The sequence below is a fragment of the Aspergillus alliaceus genome (genome assembly GCF_009176365.1).
Source record: "Aspergillus alliaceus strain CBS 536.65 unplaced genomic scaffold BDW43scaffold_27, whole genome shotgun sequence".
NCBI lineage: Eukaryota > Fungi > Ascomycota > Eurotiomycetes > Eurotiales > Aspergillaceae > Aspergillus > Aspergillus alliaceus.
In genome coordinates, this window is record NW_022474710.1 from 356,257 (window position 1) to 382,329 (window position 26,073).

Genomic DNA, 26,073 nt, shown 5'->3' on the forward strand with positions numbered 1-26,073 from the left:
CGCCGTGAGAGCAGGGAAGTGGGCACCCCGCGAACAATGGAAAGGGCCTAAAATTGAACCCGCCGACTAGGAGGGATAGGCGATTTGATCCCTGCTGCCTCGCGTGAAACATAAATTCTGCAAACTGTGATGGCCTCAATGAAGAAGAATAGATCTCATTCGTAGGTTCGTACTAGCAGACTAAACTGAGAAAGGGAAAAAAGGTAAAAACTACAGGGAAGTTTAGATCTCACCGGCTATTTACTTGATATAGTGGGTGTGAGCGCTAAACCTGCATAACCAGGGCTTCGTGCATAACCAACGTGGCGGATCTTTATTTATCTGTATAAGGGAAGAAAGATACAAGGCTAAGTTGCCAGGAACTATGCTGGGTCTTGTCTTTGATCTTTCACCCTATTGTCTTTATGCTCGCAGCATATATTTTCACGAGTGAACTTTAATATAAGCGACCTTAAACTCATCTGATTCCCTGGCTTTAACAATACTCCACTTAACTTGATGACTCCTCGGGAAGAATATATAGTAGGCTGGATCTGTGGTGTTTGCAAGGAATACATCGCTACTTACTAATCTTTTCTAGACAAAATACACGAAGAAATATAAAAGCTTTCAATATGCGGCAACAATACTATACTTACACTTTCGGCAGGCTTAAAGCCTACCTTGTAGTTATAGCTGTCTCACCTAATAGCACTTATGGTATATACTCTGCTGCGAGCGTCGCGAGAGACGTGTTGCATAGCTTCCAGAATCTTAAGATTGGCCTATTAATTAGTATTGACAGAGGTGCGCCTAGTTAAAACCACGATATCCGCTTAGGCGATGTTGTTGTCAGTACACCTGGCAATAAGGCGGGTGGTGTGATCTATTATGACCTCGGTAAAAAAAAAACGAAGCCTTTCAAGATACGAGCTTTTTGAATCAGCCACCGTAGTGTCTGCTCACGGCTGTAAATGGGCTGCGGGCTAAATATGACAGCAAGGGCCATCGGCTCGAGGAATCTATAACTAGCGTCCTGAAGAAGCACGAAAGATTACAAGAGGAGTATTAAAGGCCGTATCCATGCACTGACAAGCTTTACAAATCTGATGGTGCCTGCGTCCAAGGTGACCAAATAGGCGGTCCTACTGGACCAAATCTACGTTGTTGTCAGTGGAGGTATGGTTAAAAGCATCGTCATTGCTTTTGAAGTTTCGGGCTGAGTCTTAGGTCTAGATTCTCTGGGATATCCTTCTAAGCATATTAGGTATTTTGCTCCGCTTAGGGACAGACTATGACGACAGCAGATCCAGTTTAGATATGCGCCATTAGAGAGCTGGAACGGATGACAATCCCATGATCCACTATGGCTTAATTGCATCGGGCAACCAACTCATGAAGGATGCTTCAATACATGATAAGTTTGCAGTGGAAAAGGCGGTTCTATATTCGAGATGGAAGCTGCGCGCTTAAAGAACCACTTCTCTTGTTTGGTTATTCGGGGAATAGGTGACTATTTGGACGCTCATGAAAATAACCAGTGGCAAGGTTATGCAGCAATGGTGGCAGCTCTTATGCAAAAGACCTTTTATGTCATCTATCGCGGCGGTGGATAGCAGCGAAGACTACGAGCAGTCGGGAAGATGAAGCCATTCGCACATGGTTTGGAGGAATTGAGCATTCCAAACAAAAATTTATGCTTAGACGGATAGCAAGAAGGAACAGGTGAATGGCTCATTAAGTCTAAAGAATTCCGGAAATGGTTGGATCAGGACGAGTAGACTCTTTTCTGCCCTGGCATTCTTGGTGCAGGCAAGACTTTTGCTGCCTCTTTTGTCATCGATTACCTTTGCCAGAACTACCAGAGGAACCTGAACATGAACTTTGGTTTCGCGTATGTATACTATGACTGGCAAAAGCCCCAGACATCGCGTAATGATCTGCTTTCAAGCGTTCTTTCGCAGTTAATTCGGCCCTCTATTCCGGAGTTCATAAGAAGGTTTTACAAACAGCACAGAATCCGAGCTACTCGCCCTTTATCGGAGGATATTGTCGATATCTTGGTGGATTTATCCGCGGATATACGAGGACCTTTATAATCATTGACGCTCTATATGAATGCAATGGTTCTGTCAGGTTAAGGTTAGAAGTCCTACAACATTGTTTAGTCTGCAGGATAGAATCTGTGCAAATCTCTTAGTAACTTCCCGACACGTTCACGCCATAGAGACAGAACTTGAACAAAGAGGGAGTATCGTGCTCGGGATTCATGTTCGCGATGAAGACATCCGGAGATATCTTGATGGCCATATAGCTCAACTATCAAAACTTGTTCTGGATAACCCTTGGTTGGAAGAAAAGGTTAAATCGGCAATCATCCAAGCAGCTGGTGGGATGTAAGAGTACGCACGTATACCATTACTTAGTAGTCTGCTGAACCTTGGGTCAGGTTTCTCCTCGCATATCTTCATTTGCAGTCATTAGAGACTACAATAACTGTCTCCGAAATTAAAAGGACTTTGGAAATGCTACCTAAAGTATCCGGCGCATACGAGAAGGCATACGACAGAATTATACATAGAATTGAACAGCAGCTAATGAGCCGCAGAGTACTAGCTGCTCGGATTCTTTCTCGGATATTTCGCGCACGGCGACCATTGGGAATCATAGAGCTACAACACGCCTTAGCTATTACGGAACACTCATCCACAATCAATTTAGATAATATCCCGACTATTGAAGTGATAGTCGATGTCTGTGCTGGCTTTCACAGCTGACAAAGGCTCTGGAATAGTACGCCTGGCCCACTTCACAGCGCAGGAGTACATTGACCAATCTTGGACAGCACGGTTTCTCGATGCTGATTTGGATATTGTAAAGAGTTGCGTGACCTACTTGCCATACGAAAGTTTTGAGAGGGGGCCGACTACGACTTGGGGAGAATACCGACAGCGACTAAAAGATAATCCCCTTTACAAATACGTTGTGTAGTATTGGGATTACTATGGTAGAGAAGCCTATCTTGAAGCCAAACAGTTAACATCGAATTTCCTGCTTCACAACCCGCCGCTTACCAGCGCAGCGCAGGTCCTACTAGAAGAAGGATTTACTTTCCGTCTGTTAAGGAAACTGGGAGGGATTATACGGTTATATATCATCGCATATTTTAGAATACGTCAGGAAGTTAAAGACTTCCCGAAGGATACACCAAGTATCACTACAGTAGATAGTTTTGGTTATACCGCTGTACATCGGGCAGTGATGGAAGGGTAGATACGGACAGTTGAGATGCTTCTGCATGAGAGGGGCTCGATATGAATGTGGCAGATACCGATATGAGATCTGCGCTATATTACGCAGCAAGTAAAAACAACCCTGTATTAACATACCTCTTGAAAGGTGCACTTACCGAGATTCGGGATATAGAGGGGCAGATACCCTTACTGGCTGCAGCAAAAAAGCTCAGTGTTGCAGCGGCAGAAGAGCTATTGGATGCTGGGGCCTTTATCAATACCCTAGATAGAATGAGTCGGACTATGTTACATTCAACAGTGCTTGCCGGAAAGGATCAGAGTGCTCATGTAGCCCACTTGCTCTTATCGCGGGATATTGATGCTAGCTTGTGCGATACTGATAACATGACCCCTCTGCATTATGCAGATTATGCAGTTGCGACAGGAAATCGCCAAGTTGCAGACGTACTTCTCCAGGCGGGTGTGACATCAATACTGGCGTTGAGAGAAACTTATGGACTATTAGTACGGAAACTGGGGATAGAACTTATTAAAAACATCAGCTATCTAAAACTACAGAAGAGAACACTACTAACGCCGCTGGTCTCACGCCGCTGCATTTTGCAGCTTGTAGCGGCCACTATATAATGATTGAATATCTCCTGGGCAAGGGTGCCAATCCAAACTCACAGTCTCACAACGGGGACACACCATTGTATACTGCCCTAAATAGAGGGAGGCATCCTAGAAAGCAGTTGAAAGAAATTAGCAAACAATAATGCATGGACGGACAACAGATGGCAAGTTGAGCTTGGTGCTGACTATATATCCGACTATGAAGAAGAGGAAGCATGCGAGATCTGTCGATGGTGCTCCACCTTGTCTTAGGGCGCGGCCAAGGCGTATAGATTTATCTATTCGTTCTTATATTTTGTAGCACTGAGGCTGGAAGCTATGGGTTATCCCTGTCTAGCATTTATTATAGATCCAATATATGTAGACTAATCAACAGGTCAAGGATACCTGATAAGGTCAAAATACATGGGACCTTTGTCTTACCGTTGGTAGACACTTCGATGCATCCTAGTCAATATAACATTGAGCCTGCCAATCTTTAAGCAAAATGGTGCCCGGGTCATATACTCTTTGACATGTTTTCAAGCCCTAAGGCGTATTCAGCTAAACTGTATTAAGAAAGGACCCGGAATAGCCTCTTCCCTGAGATGTTACCAAATTAAATTGTAACTGAAATAATATCATTCGTCCGGCTTTGTTCGAGATAGCTGGAAATGAGTCACATCGCCTGGCAGATCTGGCAAACTCTTAATAGCCTTCCTGTTCTTATCCAGCCATGTGGCAATTTGGTGCTTATTGCAGCTATTCAGGAACTCAATGGCGTAATGCGGATGACCCTGCTTGTTATCCTTCTCAGCTTGTCTGACTGGTTCCCCCATGATACAAAGATAGATTCACAACGTGAAATCTAACCTACGATGGTTCTAATATTAGGCTCTTCGGTGGCGTCTTTTGCCTCGAGGAGAGGACGCCGAACTCTTTCAACAGCCATATTGCCTCCCGAGCTGGTACTTGGGAGCAAAGCCCTTTGTATGCCCCTATTACTGGTGACTTCGGTCGTGAACGACGCCATCTGAATATGGATTTTCGCCCGACTATGTTGGTGGCGGGTATTCCACTCTACTACCTCAATCCCATTTCGGTCGGCCAAACTTCCTTAATAACGTTGAATCGGACAATGAATCAACAGATGATGAGTATCTATCTTATGTAATTGAGTGGAAAGTGACTCTTAATAACCGGGTCCTGGCAAAGGATACTAAACAAGACCTGGTTTTAACGCCTAGTTTATATTGGCAGGGGATTAAACAAAGGCCGAGCGTATCGTGCGCCAGAAAGAAGCCCGTAACTGGCGTGTGAGGCCTGATAATACGGCAGTTGTGGTATCTATAAATGATCGCTCACAGCGTGATCTTACGAAACGCTTCTAGAAGAAAGATATTGACTGGACAGCTATAAATAAGCAGCTCCAAATGTGGCAAAATCTGCTTCGCAAGCGCCACAAAAAACTGAGGATTTCTGTTTCTATTAATTATATGGAGGACACCCACCCCCTGCCAAGGAGCACTGACAAAAGAGGAACCTCCTTAGTAACAAACAGAATGCTCCGTGATCGAGATGACTAAATCGATGCCGAAGTCTCCTCGGGACAGCCTTCGGTTTGGCGAGATATGTATCAGAAAATGCGATGCCCTGGGCCACCTTGTCAGCATGAGGGTCAGTACTGCTGGCAGGACCCGGAAGGGAAAGAGTATTACCGACCCAAGACATATTACTTGAGAGCCCTTGTTAAATATGCCGAGCAAGGAGGCGTTCTAGACTCCAATAATGATATTCCTGACAACGTGCGCAAATAACTATATATAGAAGAGGACAGCGAGGGTTAAGACAAAATAAATCCCCAAACACTGCAACTGCATCAATACTCCCATAAATAAATATCCATGTTCTCCCGACAGTCATCTTACCTTTGATAAGTTCCTCCTGTGGCGCCGAGTCAACTCCAAGAATGATCCCAGCCTCCCATCGATATTCCCGGGCTACATGAAGTCGCGCTCGAGGAATATACTGATTGGCATATATCACGCGTGGGTACCGAGAGCCCTAAGGGAAATATTAAGAAAGCTCGTGATATGGCGTTAGACAACTGTCTTGATCTGAAGCAAATCTGTGGCGAAAACCCAGATTTCTTTGTTAAATAGAGCGTGAAAATTGGGGCGGCGCGCAGGTTTGTTGCCGATATTAGCCTCTAGATCAAGCACTGTAAATAAAGCAAGGCGAGCGAGAATGGACCTAATTATTGTACATAAAGACATTACCTGTTGCCTTTGTTAGCATTACGTTGCTGTTTTCTCTCTCCCGGGCGGATTATTAGCTCTCCCAGTTCATAATAAAGGTTTATTCCGAGCTGTTGGAAAGAGGTAAGGATATGTAAGTGTGAGAAGTATGTTCAAATTGCTCTTTTAGGTGGCGGTTCACTTATTATATACTAGGAAAACGATATCGATATCATCGCGGGAGCAGGGAGGATCACCCTGCTATTATGATCCTGTACAGCTTCGATCCAAGGCCCGGCAGCAAAGACAGGAGGAATAGCTGCAACGCACCATGAAATGGAAATATCTAGCTCTCTTACTTCCTTATGGATAAACGGTTTAATGTCTGTTCCCTGGAACAGCAGACCAACCCTTCTATATACGCTACGCGGGCGAGTGAATACTAGGCGGTTATAGAAATAGTTAATTTACTACTTAATGGAATTAATGGAATTAACTAAAATGTTACTATCGTTGAATTTTATATGCTGTCATATCGGAATATTATCCTCCAGCTAGACTGTATTAATCAAGCTTGTTCCAAAAATCAACATCAAACGACACTATATTTCCATGAGCTCCATTCCCAAACGGCTGCTCCCACCGCACAGCGCAGGCAACCAGACCGGGTATGAAAGACTAGCCCGCGCGTGAGCAGAAGAAGCCTGCGTGCCGGACTACCTATAGGGCCTCGGCCCAGCTCCCGGGCTGTCCTCTCAAAATAACCAACTCGGCAAGAACCGACGGAACCTGGCGAAAGCCCCAGGACCCGGATCCGGGTACGCCCCGGAGCCGAGGGGATGGTCGGCGCACATGCGGGCGTTGGACATCTTAACGCCCTCGGGCAGCTCTGCTGGGTCGATCCTCATCACGCCTAGGGACCCGCATTCGGCTTTCGCCGCGGCGACCTCGTCGGGGGTTGCGTCTGGGCGGAGAGCGGCGAGGGCGGTGGTGGCGGAGATGCCGAGGAGGAGGGAGAGGTAGGTAAGGGGTCTCATGTTGGAGTTAGATCAGGCGATAATCTAAGAGTGGTGTAGTTAGCCCTAGAGAGAGAGACAAAAGAGATAAAGAGCAGAAGAGGGCTGATCAAGAAAGAAAGATGGGAGAAAGGGGATATCATACCTTTGCAACTCACGCAGGAATACTGGGAGGGTATTTGGTGAATATAAAGGGGAAGGTGGCAGGCGCAGGCTAATCCTCGGGGGAATGATGATATTAATATGTTGGGAAGCAGCGGGCTTGGGAGGTTCGGTACTGGATCTCAGCGCTTAGCCTAGTGTAGAGCCTGCTTCTTTATATAGCTAAAACCGCCGGCGTCGGGCGAATAGGCGACGTGGTCGAAAGTCGCCCCGGGGCTGGTCATACGGCAACCTTGATAGACAAATGATCTATCCAACTTCTGGGCCTTCGAGTTGAGTCATGGAGCGTAGTTAATGAGGTCTGACCCTGTCGCCGCTCTTATCCACGAAAGTAGGCACACAGGAGCCATGGGATTTACTCAGGCCAGTACATCAGCGACTGCTTATGTACTGCTTTAGGAGATACCTCAGCTAAAAGATTCAGAACTAGCAGGGAATAGCAATGATTTCTTGCGATATCTTCGAGAAAAATGGAACTTAGATGCATATAATGGTCTTACTATAAGGGCAAATGTCTTGAGAAAATGCGCCTCTGCAGTGAAACCGGATTTCTAGAGCACGTTCTGTACAAATTACTCGAGGAAATTTTCTTGGAAAGGAAGAGCCTGCCTTATCTACGACCAAGGTGAAGCATACAAGTATATCCGCTTCACGGACTGCGACGGAAATAACGACTACCTGGTTATCGGAGGCTGCAACCACAAAGTGGGCCAGGATCAAGTAGAGGGTCGCTTCCAAGAGCTGGAAACATGGGTGCGTAAGCGATTCACCAAGGCCGGCTCCGTTGACTACAAATGGAGCGGGCAGGTCTTTGAGCCAGTAGACTACATGGCCTTTATTGGAAAGAACCAAGGAATGAACCATATATATGTCGTTACTGGCGATAGCGGAAACGGACTAACTCACGGTATATTGGCGGGGAAACTGATCGCAGACGAGATTGACGGGGTGGAGAAGCCGTGGGCGGCCCTTTACAATCCCAAGAGACTAAGAAGTATCACCAAATCGCTTAGAAGCATGCTTCAGCATGACATGCAAATCAACACTCAATACAAGCGCTATTTCCAAACCGACATTAAAGGTATCGAAGATCTCGCGGAGGGAAGTGGTGGTGTGCTTAACAAGGCCGACGCAGCAGCACCGATAGCCGTGTACAAGGATGAGGTCAAACGCATAGCCTCAGCGCGATCTGCCCTCATATGAAAGGGTTGCTCAGTTGGAACGCCGCAGAGAAGAGCTGGGATTGTCCGGTTCATGGAAGTCGGTTTAGCTGCGACGGTGTTTGTGTTGAGGGTCCGAACCTAAAGCCCTTGGATGACTTCTCAAGAACCAAACAGAAGGAGCAACAAGCATTGTAAAGTCTTTATCATATAGTTCCAAGTCCTATTTACATAGGCCACGGTTAATTAGACTGTTGTAATATAGCAATGCCGAACTGCAGACCATAAAACTTCTATATAATTCTACATGGCGTGTTTAAGGCTACTACCCACCTGAACCGCGGTTTCGTGTGATCTACAAATCTAATTCGATTTAATGCCGCAGGCTAGATACAATTGCAGAGCCCACCAAAATGCATAATACAACCTAGCAAAATCGCAGAACAAGGTAATGTCAAAGGAAAACGGAAAAGAGAAGCAAGACCTCATACAACCCAACTATTTCATCACCAAGGCAACAGTTCCTTCTGAGGTCCACAGGCGATACCCGCACAGATCTCCTCGTCCTTCTCACTCACTGCTGCGCTGCCAGGCAGTTTCTGTTTTGCTGGCCATAATAAACATTGGCTGCTTCCTAGGGGAGGCAGCTAGGGAGATAAATAAAGCCTCTAGGAATAATCTTTAGGACCTAGAGCTGGTAGAAGAAGCAGAAAATAGAGAGAAAAGATAGTAGAAAGAGTAGTCTAGGCGCGCCTAGATAACGCCCAACAAGTAGTAAATACCGAGAAGGGGCGTAGCCTCAAGTCTCTGGCACAGATAGGCAGCTCGGGCGAGGAGAAGGATTAGAATGAGCATAAATATAATAGAGGGGCGCTGATAGAGCCCCTAGGGGCCATTTAGAGGCAGTGGCCCAAGCCATTGCCTAAGCATATGTGTCTGTCATAGCCAACGGCTCGATACGGACGTTAAACTTGATTAATAGATAAAAATAATTGACATCACACATCGTCCGTAACATACAAATAATGCCACATGCTATGTGTAGTTGTACATATAATCTACGTCCACGACAATGCGCCCCACGTATAATCGGAGGTGAATCGACATAACCTGAAGCCAAAAAGTGAGAGCGAAATTCGAAACTCACGATGTTTTCGCGGCTTCCCCCACAAGCGGTTCCCTTCCATATACAACAACCCTGTAGCAGTCAGATTACTTCTAGAATCACATTTCCCTTCCCGAACATGGACATACATCTCTTGATATGCATGGATCGAAGAATCCCTTAAGGTGTTCCTCATCCGAGCGAGATACACCTCGACTTCCTCGCGTGTCCACTGCACAAGGTTAGTGTAAAAGTCCAACCGCGCATATGGAAGGGCTCGACATACATCAAGAACGTTGGTAAACAGCATCATCGCATAGCCTTCAATACCCTCCTCAGCATAGACCCGATTTAGCTTTCCCAAAAGCTTGAAATGAGGATCTTTCGGCCATGGGCCCAAGGGACATTTATATCGGCGCTCTACAACATCGACAAACCCCGCTTTTTGCATTCGGCTCTTTGCTTCGTCGACAACACGGAAGGTCTTCCCAAACTTATCTCCAGCGTTGAAAAAGTGCTGCGCCCATTCGTTGTACATCGTTCCTGTAGTCGTTCCGTCGTCAGACTTCCCATGAACTGATTGCTCGAGTTGCTCGATGTATCCGCCTGGTTTGATGTGCCTAAACCTGTTAGTAGAACCGTCTAGCGCTGATGTGATGAATCGCACTTATAGGCCTCCTTGTAAAACTTATCCCAGTCGGCCACGCAGCCGTAGAGACTGCGCACGTGGACAAAATCAAATTTATCTTTCTCATATAGCCAAGGGTCACAGCAGTCATCTACCTCAAATTGCACGTTCGGCGGGGCAAATGACGGTTGGATTGGCGATAAATCCGTCCCGATAACCCTGGCAGAAGGATGCATGTCGCCGAATTCTACAGCCCATGATCCTGTTCCTGTTCCGATATCCAGAACATCCTATCTGATCAGCACTGTTCTGTCGGCTCCATCATATTAATTGTGACAGCTCACTTTGGGGTCCTGGGCGATAGGAGCAAGATATAATTTGCCGTTTAGGAGGAGGCGATAAACTTCGTGTCTTTGGAAATTAGCCAAGCCATGTGTAAGTGGCTGCCAATAGGACACATACCCGACTTTCATGCTTTCCTGGGCTTGATCATCGTTTGGACCCCTACCTCGGTCAGTAGCCGATTATTTAGTCTGTCACTTTTCCTACCAGTAAGCGCCCGCATGATAAGCGTGGTAGCGACGGCCATTCTCGTAGTAGTAGTTGGTGATGCTGCTGCGGAGGGAGGTAAGTTCACTGCTAGGGTTAGTTTAAGGTGCTTTTCATGTTCCCTTTGTGGACGCACGATTGTGAGTCCCCAAACTCTGAATCATTGAGGTCTGTGTCCTAAGTGAAGAAACTTGGTGAGCTATTGCGGGCATGACTTATACTCTCGCTTTGAGGGGACTCACGACTGTAATAAAAGCCTCCTCTTCGGAACCTGCTTCAAGCGAGGTGCGTTGGTTGGTCATGGTGACTTGTAGTGCAGATTATGCCTGGCAAAAATGGAATTGAATGGGAAATGAAAGGAGATGAAGAGAAAAAAGATAGCGCGGAAATTCCACGTAGTTAAAGACGCTGATCTGCCTCGGAAAAAACGGCGGGAGTGGGTACAGCGACCGTTTGATGCATTGGCAGGAATAGCATCCAATAACATATGCTAGTGTGGCAGCCTGGGTCAGGCCATGTACTAGGGACGTAGGTCAATGCTACCCTAGCGGGGGCTAAGGGGAGTTGATATTAATTCTGGGGCTTTTGCTTTTCCTCATGCGGCGAGATAAGTTGGATTATAGGCAGGGATCAGAGGAACTTCAAAACGTGGTCACCTTTAGTAATTTGGCCTAGGGGTGTAAAACCAGTAATGGACCTATTATATATATTCCATTATATTATACTACCAATTTTAGGGTGAATGCCAGCAGCACGGGGTTGTTTGGAGCCATCTTTGGTTAATTGATATCAATCACTTGATATTGCCAACAGGTGCTCGAGAAATCTGACAACCCAACGTTGAAAGACTTGCCAAATTGGTGTTAGGTCGATCTATCATTAGTATTTCTCTTGAAGAAATGTTCAAGTATACATCTCCCGGGGTTTCCAATCCAGAGTCTATTCACTGCTTATCCTGGAGCGGTTGGTCTCGTCGTGCCTCTTTGTGGCAATGCCCACGCTTGAATTGAAAACTGTAGAATATAATCAGCAGGTTAACTTAACGACCCTTACTCAGGTAGTACTAACCTTCTTCCATCTCCTCCAAGGACTTGCCCGTGGTTTCCTTGATAAAAAACCAGGCATACAACACCAGAATCCAATTGAAGACGCAAAACATAAGAAACATACCCCATCCCATACTATCAAGAGCATGTGGAGTGGCTTGCGAGAATACAAAGTTGAATAGCCATTGCGTTGCTGTGCCGACTGCAATTCCGGGCTCACGTATCCGAGTGGGGAAGATCTCACTCATATATAGCCATGGAACTGGACCCCAGGACATGTTATAGCACATGGCCTCCAAGTACACCATCAGGATAGATGCAATACCAGCAGGGCTGATGCTGGCGGCGTCTGGTTCGGGGGGGAATAATTTCGACAGGATCCCGACAATCAGCATCAGTGAGCCCATGAGAAAGGCACCAATAATAAGCGACCATCGCCGGCCAATGCGCTCCACGAGGAACAGAAGGAAGAACCAGCAGGATATGACTTTTGCGACTCCGAAGAAGCCACTCACAAACAAGCTATTGTCGCCAGCACCAACTGCCTGGAATATCTGAGGTGCATCTATAGACGGTCAGGTAATTTCTCAGACTTGTACAGGTGTGGGAGCAGTTACAATACGCCAGGGATGTGTTTCCTGTTATCTGAACTCCTGTTCACTGTTAGCTTCTCTCGAACAATGAGAAGTGAGCGTAATAGTTGGGGCACGCACCTATTTGGATTGTGATTGCGATACACATACGATGTAAATTGGCGGGCACTCTCAGGATTTCCTGCCATGTTACACCCTCTGTCGCTAGGTTTTCGGCCTCTATACCTTCTAGGATTTCCATCATTCTATACTGAGTTAGGTGTCCGCTTCCTTTGCCTTCTTGGAGTGCCAACTCACTCTGCTCGAACTTCGTCAGTCTCCCCTCCTCTAATCCACACCAACGACTGCATAGCCTCCTCGTGCCGTCCCTTCTTAGCCAGCCACCGCACACTTTCTTTCAAGAACAGAATGCCAAACCCCAGGACACCACCTGGTATTAACTGCAACCCAATGGGGATCTGCCACTGGTTATCACTAGTCGAAGGGATGTGTTTCTCCACCGCATAGTCAATCCAGTACGAGAAAAAAACTCCCAGGACGAAGAAGCCTTGGAAGAAACTTCCCAACCTTCCACGGATGGACCTGGGGGCCATCTCAGAGGTGTACATGGGAACAATAACTGTCGCCATTCCGACGCCAATCCCACTAACCACGCGTGCGACGTAGAACGCGGCTACAGAATGGGTGGGGGTAACTTGAATGATGGCCCCGACGCAGAAAATTGCAGAAGCAAGCACGATAGACCATCGTCGACCAAACCTGGCAGTAAATGGCCAGACGAAAAAACAAGCAAAAAAGGCTTTGTGACCATCAGTTGGTGTGAATGCGAATAAAGCTTGGAGTAGTAACCTACCACCGGCCTGTAAGAGACTATTGGAATTGGAATTTATCGTCGACTTTTGCTTCGCGGTGTATCGAAACGAGTTTTGAAATGATTTAAGGGTGAGGACACCCCCGATAATCCCGGTATCGTAGGCAAAGAGAAACGAGCCAGTACAGGCCAGGGCAACTGTATAGTAGGCTCTTACGAGGCCTAGAGTCTTGCCCATGTTGATTGTAAGCTGTAGACGGAGCTTCGTACCGACGACTAGGCAAGTGCAACAGCCGGTCAGGATGAGAAAGTCTTTTATCTTCTGCGGGAAATATAAGATAGCGCCATAAGCCTTCGTCTGTTCACTAGATTGCCGATTGCCGATAGGCTTAGAGCTCGTGTGCAAACCCGACGATTACGGTATATCAACTAAAATAACACCATTGAGAGCGGGACGAGAGTAGACCTTGATAGGGCCAAGCGTAGCTCCAGTCCGGGGTTACTGGTCATGGGGGCCTCATCCCTGATCTTCTGGATCAATCAAGGCGAGCGGTGAATCTGCCAAGCGGCCTTCGATGCGGAGTTGGAGTTTGATTCCAACTGTGATTGGGGATGTTGGATGCCACTGCGCAAGGACCGCCAGCTTATTTGCTCGCCCTTCGGCACCTACATATTAATCCCCTAACTCTAACGGACAGACTATTCTTCCCAATCAGATAGTGTTCTTGCCCAACATACGAGGTGAGGAAGCAATGTATTCCGATCGCATCAGGCCTTGGTTATCTTGCAAGAATCTACTTTATCGATACACCTGCCTGCATAGTCTACTCTGTATATTAAGTACTAGAACCAGAAGCAAGGTGCTCATCCGGCGCGAGACCAAGTCCCAGGATAGCTCTCAAGCAAAGTATTTCCCCGTCTAGGGTGACTTCCGAAAACGGAACCCAGAGCTGTCGATCATAATGCAACGCGTCGCAATAGGGATGCAAGTCGAGAAGTCATTGCTCAGTTTCGGCACTATCCCCATGACTGGTATCATCATGATCGATACATTTGTACTACTATCTACACAGACTTACGACCGACATGTCGACAACCTTAGGGCATGTCTAGCGTTCTGACTAGTGGGAAGTGTCTCGCCGCTTCCCGGGAGAAGACATTGATCGATGAGCATGTACATCCCAAACGCCTTCGAAAAGGATCTGTTACAACCTCGCCACATACCTCAAACCTGGGTTTAGTTCAATGGGAGTTCTATGCCACCAGAGCAACGCCGCGTTGTGAATGCCCTCGTCGAGCCACACTGCAGTGATCGATAACTAGAGCCCCATCAAGTCTATTGTACAGAAATTTGTAAGGCCTAAGAGGAGGCAGATAAAGCGAGAAACGCTAAACACGGACATATACCTGAAATACATCCACACCTAAAGCCATTGATACACGCCTACTCTGCATCAGACCGAACTTTAGCCTATAACAGCTTAGTTTGGAGCGGTTGCGCGACTAACATTACCATACCATAGCTAATTGAGTGCCCACTCCCCTAGAAATGTAGTTCCAACCGGGACATAAGTTCCCGAGCTATCTCTTCGTACTGAGGATCGTCTTTTATGCTAACGGCCTGCCAATACCTCTGCTGCCTTTTTGCACCGTTCAGACCGGTCTTGTTCGAGGAATTCAAAATGTGCGTGGACGACGGAACGATAAGTTTCCAAAGCTATGATCAGCCAATATATTACTAGCCGAGTGGAGAAGACTCCCTTGGTGGTTCAGAAAAGGTGCTGGGGCTATCCCTCTCAGAAGCTTGAGAACTTCACTATCGGGTGCCCCTTGGAGAAGGACAACCTGAGCTTGTCGAGAAGAGGTATCGACGACCCGGACTAACTCCCCCACTGGTTTCTCCAGGCTACTAGCTGAATCAAGCTTCCAGGCTGATAGCACCGCATCGAAACTACCGGTAGAGAAAGGCAGGTCCTCCACTGGTCCGTCGAATTCCTCGGTTTTAGAACCAAGACCTTGTACCCCTATTGATACTCGTTAGTCTTTCCAATTAGGGATGAAACATACATATCAATTACACTGACCATTATTTGGAACCCCGAGTGTAAGGATGCTAGAGTTTGGTTCCATGAGCTCGGCAATGGTTTCCATGTCTTTCACTTTAAGGTAATTCATAAAGCTCTCGGCAGTCGATACCTCTTGAAAAGCTTTGTGAGCCGCAGTTGGTAATGGGTATGGCCCGAGAAGAGGTTACTTTCAACCTTTCGAGTGCGAAAAAGATGTTGCACCTCGCAGGCTTCGGAATCCTTGCCAGAGAATAACCACGAAGAATCTTCCTCGACCGCGAACCCCGCATCCGCTAGCAGTCGACGCCATCCTTCCTCTGAAAAGAATGTCTCCTTTGTATAATGACTCATCCACGGTTTTTTAATCTGCCGTGCGCAACTCCACGTTGGATCATAGATACACTGCTCGGTGGGCGCACTCCAATCACTAAAGTTCCACCGGCTTGTAGCCACTTCGAAAACTTGAAACACATTGAGTATAGTTCTCCTGGGGGGAGTTGAAACAGTGACAGTACGGCAAAGACGGCATCGAACGGGGCGCACGGTTTAAACTCCCTCATGTCTGCTATTTGGAAAGTTCCCTGAACTTGGGAACTGGCAATCCTTACCATTTCTTTCGACACACCGATCCCATGCACACTGTGGCCAGCTGAGCTAAGGATGTGAGCCACTGGTTTCCCAGTTCCACTTCCAGCATCTAGCACTTTTCTATGAGGCGGCAGCTTTGTGGCTGCCTGTTGGATAAAGGCTTGCATGTTGGGACTTTCCGCAAAGACATCTTCATAACGTTTGCCAAGATGAACAAAGAGTGTCTCTGCGTCGATATCCATGAGACTCGATCAATCTGACCCCCTTGCTAACTTAGCTAATTAATGAAATAAGGACAGGTTCAAAAAGTTCAAGTGAACGAATCGCATAGACTGTCGGAACAGTTGACCTTAAGTACTAGACATGATCGAGCCCTCTCGTATTGCCGTAGGAAGAAAGTGGAAAGAGACAGTTGACCGGTTACAGCATTTAATCCATTGGCGTTTGATGTACATTGCATGAGTGGTATCATTTCGGCAATTGAGGTGGATATGCTCTCCACGATGAACAAGGATTGAACCCTCACCTAGAGGGATGCTGCAAGGCATTTACACAGCTAGATAATTTCCTTCATTCCTTTCACGGCAGCCTAATCAGTCACGAGAATATAATCATCCATAGTAAGGTCGACTACCCCGCTCTATTGTCGATACGGTGAAAGAGATAGTGAACGTTTAGGGACCTCTGTGGAAGCCGTACGAAGGCGTGGCTCGCGACAGTCTTGGTATTAAGCTTTGCATAAGGATAGTATGCATTGTAGACGTTTTTCCTCCACTGTGATTTATTCCTGACAATCCCGATATAGCGTCCGAAAAAAGCGGCTTAAGTTGGGAGCTGTCAATAATAATTGGTAAATATACGCCTAGGGAAGGTCACCCTGTAACTGTCCATCAGCCTCACAATAACTTGTTGGGTGCCTATATGTCTGGGGGCGAGAATCGTCCCAGTTAGTTTCTATTACATGCGGTCAACACAACAGAGCATGTCTTCACAATATGCTACAGCGAAATCAAGCAGCGGCATATTAGTACTTCCTCGGAGCTTTGCCCTGTTCGCTCTTGGTAATCATAGGCCTCCGGAGGTTGACATGCAGGGTTGCTTGCGCTCTTCTTCTGGGGTCGACGCGCGGCTCTCTAATGGCCTTAACTCCATATGGTCGGTTTGGCGTTCAATATGATCTGTCCAGCATGGTGTAATGTAGGGTAGGACTCGGCTGTACAACTAGTGTATCTTGGGAATTTTGGAGGTTCTGATACCAGCCGGCACTCTAGCCGCAACAGCTAGTTATTCTCTCGGAATTGGACGGGAAGCCGCAGCCTTCCTGGCAGTATATGTCGCTGAGCTCACTCATCTCATGGCTAAGTACTGTCTCAAAAGTCTGTATCTTGTTCGCAATCAGTGATGGTCTTAGTCAATTAAAATGGATATGGTTCCATGCCCAGCCTGTGGACGTTTGATTCGGCCATTCAGGGAGTTTACGGTAGTGCAGAGCTCATTTGGATTTTGAAGGCCAAGTATGTCTCTGGCCCCAGTGAAAAATACCAATGCAGTCCAACCAGATATGGAGACACTTTGCAGCCTGCGGTGCAGTAGTTTTTATTCTTGCCATCGCCTTTGGTCCTTCATGCAGAACTCAATATATTATTTCCCTAATCCAACGACGGATGTTTTCCACACTGCACTCCTGGCAAATAACTCCTATTACGATACTGTTTTTCACTGCTAGACTCTAGAACTAGTGAGTAAGACTTATAGATGGGATCTCACTCGAAGGCTTGGCTAAGAAGCGCGTAGTTCCTTTGGTCTACACTACGCTAAAAGAGAATGTCTACAACGCACTGTTTAATACGGATGGAGGACGCCCATAGCCAACGCTACAACACAGCTACAGTACAGGAAACTACACTAGGTCCCGGTTGCTACATTAGAAATGCGCCGACTGCTCCAATGTTACCGAACAATTTCAGCTCAACTGTACCACCATACCTTCATATGGAAACTTTATTAACTGCAGCTACGCTCTTCCAAAAAATGGTCTGGTTGTCTATTTCCGTCCTAATGAAACCAAATGTAAAGTGCAACTTATGGCAGTTGACCCAGTCTCCTCCTATGACGCGGCGATAGTATACAAAAATGCTTCATACTGTCTCACTATCAGCATATCGGGCCACTGTTCACAACAGTGTGTACCGTGGTGAAACATTGGCCGTATGGACTGAGAAGCACGGTTCGAACAGAAGTGCGATGTTTGATTTCTCGCCACCCCGTGGTGCATCCAAACTAGACGTTCAACACCACCCAGTTGGCTGGTCAATCTATGAAAAGATTCTTGAAAGGTTTCTTCAATGGTGCATTCCAAAAGATAAACAGGAAAGTCAGACTCGTTTCGCACAGTGAGTATGATAATACAGTGGTCACCATGGATGTATTACCGGCACGCATGGTTGGCAGCATGACTGGCTGCGGCTTTGATGCTGCAGATAAGCTCATGTGTACTATGGAGAACGTAGCGGCGGCTATAACAAAATCCTTCCGCGATTTGGCGTATAGCCTAGTAGACACGGATCCTAAAAGAGGGAATATGTTGACACAGCCTTCCTAAGTGTGCTCTTTGTTAGATGGTCTCCTAGGTAGAAACTCAGTTGTGGAATCAACAATCAACATCAATTTTCCCCTGTTAGAACCTTCGAGGTAATATGACCGTTGGGCGGGCCATATTGAGCATTACCTATATCTCGGTACACTAGCAATGGATTATACTGCCTTCCCTGGTCTGTTTTCTCGGGACTGTAACTTTGGTCGGAGCGCTATGGAAAACTAGACGGACAAATGTGCCACACTGGAAGAACGAGCCAGTGCCCTTATTGTTCCTTACCCAAAGGGGGAGACGGAAGATGAACAGGGGAGGAGTGGCGAGCCCTCTAGTAAAACTGGATTTTCCGGCGTGGAAGAGATTAGAGTTAGATCGCCGGAAAGCAAGGGTCGGATGAGGTTATGTGAATAATTATAGTCTATAGATGAGGGACAGCTACGATCAATGATCTGTGTTAGTTCTTTATGCATGCAGTTAGTATATAGGACAACATTATGGCAGGCCAAGAGCTTGCAGACTTCATCTCCGCGTCATAAGAGGCTTTTGAAGAATGAAAAATTGCCGCGTTCTACCAATGGGCGTAACATACTTGCCCAAGTACTTGTATCGGCTTTCACTGATGATTTCGGGGGCATTTCTTTACCATTCTCACATCTTCTGTTCTACCCGTGTGATTACTTTGACCAACCAAAAGCCATGGTTGTAATATGCGCATATATAACTGTGAGAGCTCTTTCTTGAATCCTGATTCTGCATTGGCACTTCTACCAATACTGTTCCCAGCTGTTAGGGCTACACGTTTCACGCGCACAACCTCATAGATGATTAAAATACACTAAATCTGATGGTTGACATCGAAAGTCTCGCTAAAATGGCCATAACATATGTGAGGAATTAAATACGAATCATTGTGAAAGCCATTATTTAAGTTGGCAGGCTCGTATCCTGTACCCAAGAGACGCTCAAATGATCTCCCGTATTCTTCCAGTATCAAGCCACGTACATCACTTTACAATTTTGGAATAAGCATTGAAGGCCTCCCACGTTTTGCGTATCGCAACAAATAAGACTCATCAATCATAGGCTCAGAGCCGAGAGATGGCATTCCACTCTGCTACTCGGAGGCAGCCCTAGAATCTTCAGTACATCGACAGTACTAGTTGTTCCCGGGTGTTAGTATATGTATGAGAAGTGGTTGGGATATCACAAACCCCTGTATCGGACACATAAGGCTCTAGGACGCATTTCAACCCTGGACAGCAAGTCCCTATAGGGCCCGCAATAGATACACAAAGAGCTCCTTGTTTGAGGCAAGCATCGGAGTCCTCCGGAGACTGTGAAAGGGCCACTGCGCCGGTAACAAAGGCCAACACAGAATACACAAGGAAATTTACTCTCATCTTGAGGCAATTTTGGAGATCGTTGTAGATGAACTTTGGAAGATGGGACACGGGCGGGTATACAATGTGTTAGGTGCTGCAGTAGTAATATTTAAGTACAGACAATCCTAATCCTCTGGGGGAAACCCGAAAGCTTTTTATATTCTGCAAGGACTGCCTCCGTCACACCGTCTTATGCGACTACCCCCTTGCATTGGTCCGAATTTTTCTTGGGCGAATACGAGCGTAAACCAGAGTCAAGAATGCGGTTCCAATGAGAGGCTTGAGCATTGCACTCTAATTGGCAACTTAAAAGATGGTGAACGACATATGAAGACTCCTAAATGTCCACTAGGTTCTAGATGATCACTTGGTGGTCAGACATTGTAACGCTGGGGAAGGTCCACACAACAAGCCACCCAAAACCACTAGCCAACAGAAACGAGTCCTTAACTGTCAGGCCCAGTCTCTGAATGTCATGATTGAGTCTTTCCTCCATCTCTACCTCAAAACGTTGGTTGCGTAAGACTCCAATCCAGTAGCTTCTTAGCCCTAATAGCAATGCCACGAGAATTGCAGCCAAGCATGATTCTAGAATACGGGAAAAGCTTTCGCTTTGATCGGCGGTCAGACGCTCAATCTGGGGACTAGACCAACCCCTTCTAAAATGTCAACTTTCCAAGTACGGCCATCGTACCCTTCATGACATATAATCTGCTCTCAGCAAGTTAGTAGCACCTGGTTGTTCCAGTGACCTCCCATCCCATTGTTCGTAGCAACGTCTGTCAGAAGCAGGTAAAGGTTCGACAGGTTCTTAGTTTGAACTGTATGCCAGATTTTCTCGGCTTTGCGGGTGGCGAAAGCCCCTTTTGTGTTTGATAAACGCTCAAATAATGAAACTGAGCATTGCTTAACTGGGCCCCTCCCACGCCCGTATACTACAGAGGGCTCAATGATAGCGGTCTTCACTCTTTCCGAGGCAGCACCGACAATCTTGTCGGCTTTACAATGAGGCATACGATCAGGACGCATGATCAACTCCTCGTCGTAGACTTTATCGAACCGCGTGCCGAAATCCTTTGTGTCCCAATTATCGGTGGTTAAGTTCAGATACCCGGACGTAGTATGCAAGGGCAGTAGCATTATGATGGGCGGGGCAGCGATAACTGGCGAGGGCAGAGGGTTCGTTATCTTCGCCGCAGAGGTGTGGATGATAATATCGGCTTTGGATGCTTCCTCTTCGATATGCTCCCTCGAATCATTATCACCGTAGACTACCTTAGCGTTAGGGCAAACAGCGGCTATCTTAGAGCCACCGCTTATGCCACCCACAATGCATGTCCATTCCCATTCTGGATGGGCTTTGGAGATACAGTACCAGATGTCTCCTCCGATGAACCCAGTTGCACCGGCGCTATATACGCAGTAAATCAGTATCAAGTCTTTTCGGTCTGCTCCAATTAAGTGGTTTACTCATAGAAAGACGTTCACGTCATGGTCAAGACAAGACAGTGAAGCCAAGAGCACTTGATACGTAGATTGTACCGGACCCTACATTCTATAAAAAAATAAGCCTGAGTGTGCTGTGCGGGTCACATTAGGCAGAGACACGACGCAGTAGTCAAATTTGGTAGGATATTAAGAAACATGATGAGTTTATATGCAATCATTGGTCAAGTACTCTGAGAATTTAGAAGACTGACCCAGTGATGGTCACTTTGTCCGAAGTGATTCGGACGGAATTCGGTTCCCCATATGCTTCCTTCCCCAAACCTCATTAGCCACCACCAGTCGGAGCTTTTGTATTTCTAGTCCCTTGGAGCGATAGATTTAGCATAGCGAGGTTGGAAGACCAGACTGGTATCAGCCTAGGACTAGAGACAATCTGTGATAAGACAACATCCCGGAGGACTTTAAGTGGAACTTATGGTAGGCGCTGGTAGATTTTACAGCCTCCTGTCTTGTGAGGCTCATCGCATATATGCTTTAAATCTAGTCGAACAAATGGAAATCCAGGGCTTCAACACAGTCTTCTACATCGGAGCCAGATGATTGCTATGGAAAACGCCGCTATATTTCTATTCCTGATATGCGGTAGTGCAATTTACCGTTCACGTTGGCTAGTTAAAAAGTGCCCCTAATCAAAGGTTCAGTTATGGTAGAACGGCTTACAAACACAAGAGCATCTTCTAGACGTTTACTAAGCTGAGGCATTCCGTTAAGGTATAAAATCGATTCCGCCAAATTATAACTTGCACCCCTTCTCCGCTATGATAGAAGATTATTCTGAACTGTCAGTAACTGTTGGGGACATTCCAGCACCCACTCCGCTATTGACAAATATTCTTGACCTTAGTTACTACTCCATCGACCTACTATGTAGCTCTTTTTCCCAGCTTCTGACAACCAACGTAATCGATATTTTCGATTCGGTACTTCCAGCATCGACCCAACTGTAAAACCAACATGACTATCTGCCTCTAGGGATATCCCAACGTAAAAACATCCGGCATCAACGAACACACAATATTGTCCTCCCCCCGTCCCAAGTGATACGCTTCCTAATCGCCATTCTGAAAGCCTTATGCGCAGCGTTGATCATGGATTTTTGTGCATCCAGAAGGTACGCTGAGGGCGCGAAAACCAAAGCCTCTCCTGTTCGCAGACCAGCAATTTGTTGGAGCCCATCGAAGTTATCTTCTGCGTTACCGTTGTATCCCGCATTGCTAATATTGACATGGTTCTTGATCGTTCGGAACCACTCGGGGCTTGTGAACCGATGGATGATTGTCATTGAGCAAAGGTCAATCAAACGGGGTGAGATAGTAGGTTCCTGTGTAGAGATAACGGTTCGGACCCCTAAGTGACGTTGCTGACGTATGATGTTCAGGAATGTCTCTGTCAATTCCTTGGCCGCTGGTGTATCGCTCATGTACTAACATCATAAATCACGTTAGCGAAGATAATTGTGCGGTAAGAGTACAGTACTGATTGTACCAAGTCAGCGATCCTTACCTTGTGAGCTTCGTCTGCCACGATCATCTTACCTCTCGAAGGATGTGCATGCAGGAAGAGGTCAATAGCAATTCGAAAAAGAATACAAGCCGTAGATTGATCCATAAATGGACAAGACAGATCCAGAATAGTGACACCACCATCAATAAAATAATCATCATTGTGCTCCCCTTTGAGGTCCAAATAAGAATCAAGCAAATCTAGCCTCTGATATAAAAAGGGCGTCTGCGTACGATCTAGACGGAGAGTGTCCAGACGCCTTCTAAAACCAAGGTAATCGAAAGCACCTCCATTGCTCTCAATCGCCATGTCACGAAGCAGTTTTGTCACGTGGCTCATGTATAAGGGCATCTTGTCGTTCTTCACCATGGACATGAGAGATAGCATAGTGCTAATATTCAAGTGACGCGGTTTGAGTCTAAATGGTCGGACCTCCACTTTTGGTATCTGAGAGTACATCGTCTTGAGGTTGTAGAAATTGGATGGAGGCACCAAAACTCTAACAGGGATAGTGAGTCCATGCTTGGACCATTCCGGCAAAACTGAAGACAGGAATGCAGCTTCGCAAGGCTGGGTGCTAACGTTCGAGCTGTACTCATTGAAATTAAGCACCATTGTGGAGAGTGGCTGCTTCAGGGCCCCTAGAATAGGCAATGGTAAGGAACAATTCTCTAGCATACGGGTCAGCTTCGTTGCAAAATTCGCTCCAGAAATTGGTACTACCTATTATGCAGCTCGTAGTATGAGACTTCCCGCTCCCCTGGACTCCACATATAAAGGCAGAGAAAGGAACGTTTGTATTCAGCATCACCCTAGGGTCTAGGTGTACTGCTGATTGTTGGGCCTTCATTCCACCCATAAGAGCAAATTGAGAGGGCATAGATCCTGCGATAGAAGAGACCAAGACTGCATGCTCGACGTCATTGTGTCTCTGGTATTTGGCAGCGCGATCATCTTGATCATTAACATCCAAGAAACCAATCTGCTTCGCTAAAGAAGGCACGGCCGACGTGGTGAAACAGGGCGCTTTGCCTTTCTGACCATCGAGAGAGAGGTAATCCTTGAAGTCTATACTCCTCGTTACAAAATATGCTTGTTGACATACCAAGAGTAATGCCTGTCAAACCTTGTAAGATTGCATGACCATTCTCCTGGTTCTCTCCCGTAATGCCATCACCCATGTCTTTCTCGGGATGCTTTCTCGTTTCGCACCTCGAAGCCTACTATTAATGTTAGAGGTATTTCTCCGTCCGACTTGGCTTGGTCAGTAAGACTAATGGAATCCCCCTTCCTTACATAAATCGGTCCCTCATTCTGATTCACTTTTGGCTTGGGCACCCCAGGTTGCTTCTTAGTATCCTTTCCTTTGCGCTGTTGCACTGACAAGGCATAGCTAGCTCTGGCATCAACCTAAGCACGAGGTACTCAGGCCGAGGGACTTACTCGTTCACCAACATATTGATGTAACCCTCTTGGCCTCGGTGCGTAGTGAGGAACTTAGATTTGATCGCTTCGTTATCGACGTGACCTTTCTGAGAATACATGTCTCTAATAGCTTTGCGGATACTGGCTGTCAGGCCCTTGGGGGGCTTATTCTGCCTTAGATTTTTCTTCGACATCTTGAATCAATACGATTCACGAGTATCTGCCTCGTAGAGAAATTTCCAAGCAAAAGATGGAAGAAAAGAAAAGAAAGAAAGGCCCCAGAAGCTGCTCATCGTGTGGAAAGTGAATATAGGTCACGTGGTGCTACCATATACAGAGACCAGGCGACTTAGACGCCAGACAAGGCTGACACGTTTTATGGATCGCTGATAATCATGTCAGGGATAATGAGCATGCCTCGCGAGACACGAACAATACGCAAGGTGTAGACTTATCACTCTGGAGAAAACTGGTCCTCGCTCCAGATCTCAATGAACAAATCCATTGTTGTGCCTCATAGAGCACGTTTTGCCTCGCTCATGGCAACATTTCGAATATGGACGCGGTCAGAATGGAAAGGCACTATCTATATATTGTCTAGCGTTCATTGTGGTCGTAACTTTCTATTCTACGGATATAAAAGTATATTCAACTCGTGAAACCGTCGCCCCGCCACTTTCGAATAGAGAATTATTTTAACACAGTTTGACAGATCCTATGTTCGTAAGAGTATATGCAAATCCCCAGGCAAAAGGAACTACACACAACATGTTATCAAAATATGAAAGGAGGGAGCCAAAAAAGATCTCTCCCTCGGGGAGTCGAACCCCGGTCTCCCGCGCTTGTTCCTTATGGGGATGACAAGCGGAAATCATAACCGTTAGACCAAGGAAGATGAAATGATCGAGTTACCGCTCGACCACTTGGTTTTTTGGCTGTTTCGCCCTGCCGTTATTGACTATATTAGGAAGGATATTTATATCACGGAAACGATCCGACCTGACCAACAAACAACTGAGACCCCCCTTCTTTATCGTACGACAGTATCAATGATATTATGGTGGACCTTACAGAATTGAGGTCCGGGCAATGATGCTGGTGTGATTACCTACGTAGTACCCCCTGCAGATGCTACTTATGGCTCTCCTGTAACCTATCCAACACACCGATCGATTCTCCGCCCGTGATACGTAGTCTGGATTCAGCTGCAAAGTATCTCCGCCTAAGCAAGGAGTTGTCGGGTGTTCTTCAAAGCAGAATTTCACCTTCCAGGGTTGATTCTCATTATAGTATCCCCATAGGCGGATGACCCCAGGTTACTTTTATTCGGCCATCTTGTTGAGAAATAATTGTGAGCGTCGTATGGCGATAGAATATTCACTCGCCCATGCGTGTAGTCAATAACAAACAGTAAGAGTCTAGGGCGGAGATGTGACAGTACAGGTCCTATGATATTGAGTTCACTTCCACCACCCAATACGCCATGAGTAACATCGTCGCGATGCCAAAGGTAAACGAGCGGCACATCAACTGATCTATCTGCACGTACTGCAGATATCGTCATATGTTGCACACATTGCAGAATCGCTTGATTAAAGAGGAGCAGTTAAGGTCGGACCCCCGACGGTTCGACTGGAGATCTACAGGGGACTCCGGGACAAGGCAATTAAAGGGGACGCAGGCCGTCCATTCGGATGAGGGTTATCGGGCACTCCACCTGAATCGGCATCAGAATTACCCTTTCGGGAAATGCCTTTCGGCGCACTGCAGGAACAAGCCGCTAGAAGAATTGCTTATATGTACTGATTCAAAACCGGCGATGTAACCTAATCATGCATTTTATCACATCCCTCTGCATTGAAGCTTTCTGCCA

The 26,073-nt window shown here is 46.5% G+C and overlaps 7 protein-coding genes and 1 non-coding gene across 8 annotated transcripts; 2 read left to right on the top strand and 6 right to left on the bottom strand.

Annotated features, from left to right (window-relative positions):
* Nucleotides 1-614: 614 nt before the first annotated feature.
* On the top strand, nt 615-1,595 carry BDW43DRAFT_300948 (uncharacterized protein; the record flags this gene model as incomplete). Its single annotated transcript, XM_032044978.1, has 5 exons — nt 615-786; nt 820-860; nt 935-1,044; nt 1,314-1,419; nt 1,455-1,595. The coding sequence occupies 5 exons, from the start codon at nt 615-617 to the stop codon at nt 1,593-1,595; spliced, it is 570 nt and encodes a 189-aa protein (XP_031899454.1).
* A 5,108-nt stretch (nt 1,596-6,703) lies between these two features.
* On the bottom strand, nt 6,704-7,127 carry BDW43DRAFT_279055 (uncharacterized protein). The gene has a single exon (XM_032042262.1). It carries the CDS (start codon nt 7,099-7,101, stop codon nt 6,820-6,822), a length of 282 nt encoding a protein of 93 aa, XP_031899455.1. The 5' UTR covers nt 7,102-7,127; the 3' UTR covers nt 6,704-6,819.
* Nucleotides 7,128-7,766: 639 nt separating this feature from the next.
* Nucleotides 7,767-8,445, top strand: BDW43DRAFT_312003 (FAD-dependent oxidoreductase; the record flags this gene model as incomplete). Its single annotated transcript, XM_032047279.1, has 2 exons — nt 7,767-7,779; nt 7,868-8,445. The coding sequence occupies 2 exons, from the start codon at nt 7,767-7,769 to the stop codon at nt 8,443-8,445; spliced, it is 591 nt and encodes a 196-aa protein (XP_031899456.1).
* A 572-nt stretch (nt 8,446-9,017) lies between these two features.
* BDW43DRAFT_279064 (class I SAM-dependent methyltransferase) lies at nt 9,018-11,184 on the bottom strand. Its single transcript, XM_032042263.1, has 9 exons — nt 10,927-11,184; nt 10,821-10,861; nt 10,685-10,771; nt 10,598-10,639; nt 10,480-10,546; nt 10,175-10,425; nt 9,794-10,127; nt 9,657-9,739; nt 9,018-9,600 (listed from the first exon to the last, which is right to left on the bottom strand). Exons 1-9 carry the CDS (start codon nt 10,984-10,986, stop codon nt 9,546-9,548), a joined length of 1,020 nt encoding a protein of 339 aa, XP_031899457.1. The 5' UTR covers nt 10,987-11,184; the 3' UTR covers nt 9,018-9,545.
* A 268-nt stretch (nt 11,185-11,452) lies between these two features.
* BDW43DRAFT_320079 (sugar porter family MFS transporter) lies at nt 11,453-13,372 on the bottom strand (the record flags this gene model as incomplete). The annotated part of the gene is made up of 5 exons (XM_032049021.1): nt 11,453-11,722; nt 11,753-12,295; nt 12,444-12,568; nt 12,621-13,122; nt 13,177-13,372. The coding sequence occupies 5 exons, from the start codon at nt 13,370-13,372 to the stop codon at nt 11,628-11,630; spliced, it is 1,461 nt and encodes a 486-aa protein (XP_031899458.1). The 3' UTR covers nt 11,453-11,627.
* A 1,439-nt stretch (nt 13,373-14,811) lies between these two features.
* BDW43DRAFT_312006 (uncharacterized protein) lies at nt 14,812-16,030 on the bottom strand (the record flags this gene model as incomplete). The annotated part of the gene is made up of 4 exons (XM_032047280.1): nt 14,812-15,158; nt 15,219-15,332; nt 15,389-15,687; nt 15,744-16,030. 4 exons carry the CDS (start codon nt 16,028-16,030, stop codon nt 14,812-14,814), a joined length of 1,047 nt encoding a protein of 348 aa, XP_031899459.1.
* A 6,014-nt stretch (nt 16,031-22,044) lies between these two features.
* Nucleotides 22,045-23,956, bottom strand: BDW43DRAFT_320083 (uncharacterized protein; the record flags this gene model as incomplete). The annotated part of the gene is made up of 4 exons (XM_032049022.1): nt 22,045-22,695; nt 22,776-23,446; nt 23,499-23,867; nt 23,902-23,956. The coding sequence occupies 4 exons, from the start codon at nt 23,954-23,956 to the stop codon at nt 22,273-22,275; spliced, it is 1,518 nt and encodes a 505-aa protein (XP_031899460.1). The 3' UTR covers nt 22,045-22,272.
* Nucleotides 23,957-25,006: 1,050 nt separating this feature from the next.
* Nucleotides 25,007-25,095, bottom strand: BDW43DRAFT_t142. Its single transcript has one exon. It is a non-coding gene; the product is annotated as a tRNA-Asp (tRNA).
* Between the last annotated feature and the right edge of the window lie 978 nt (nt 25,096-26,073).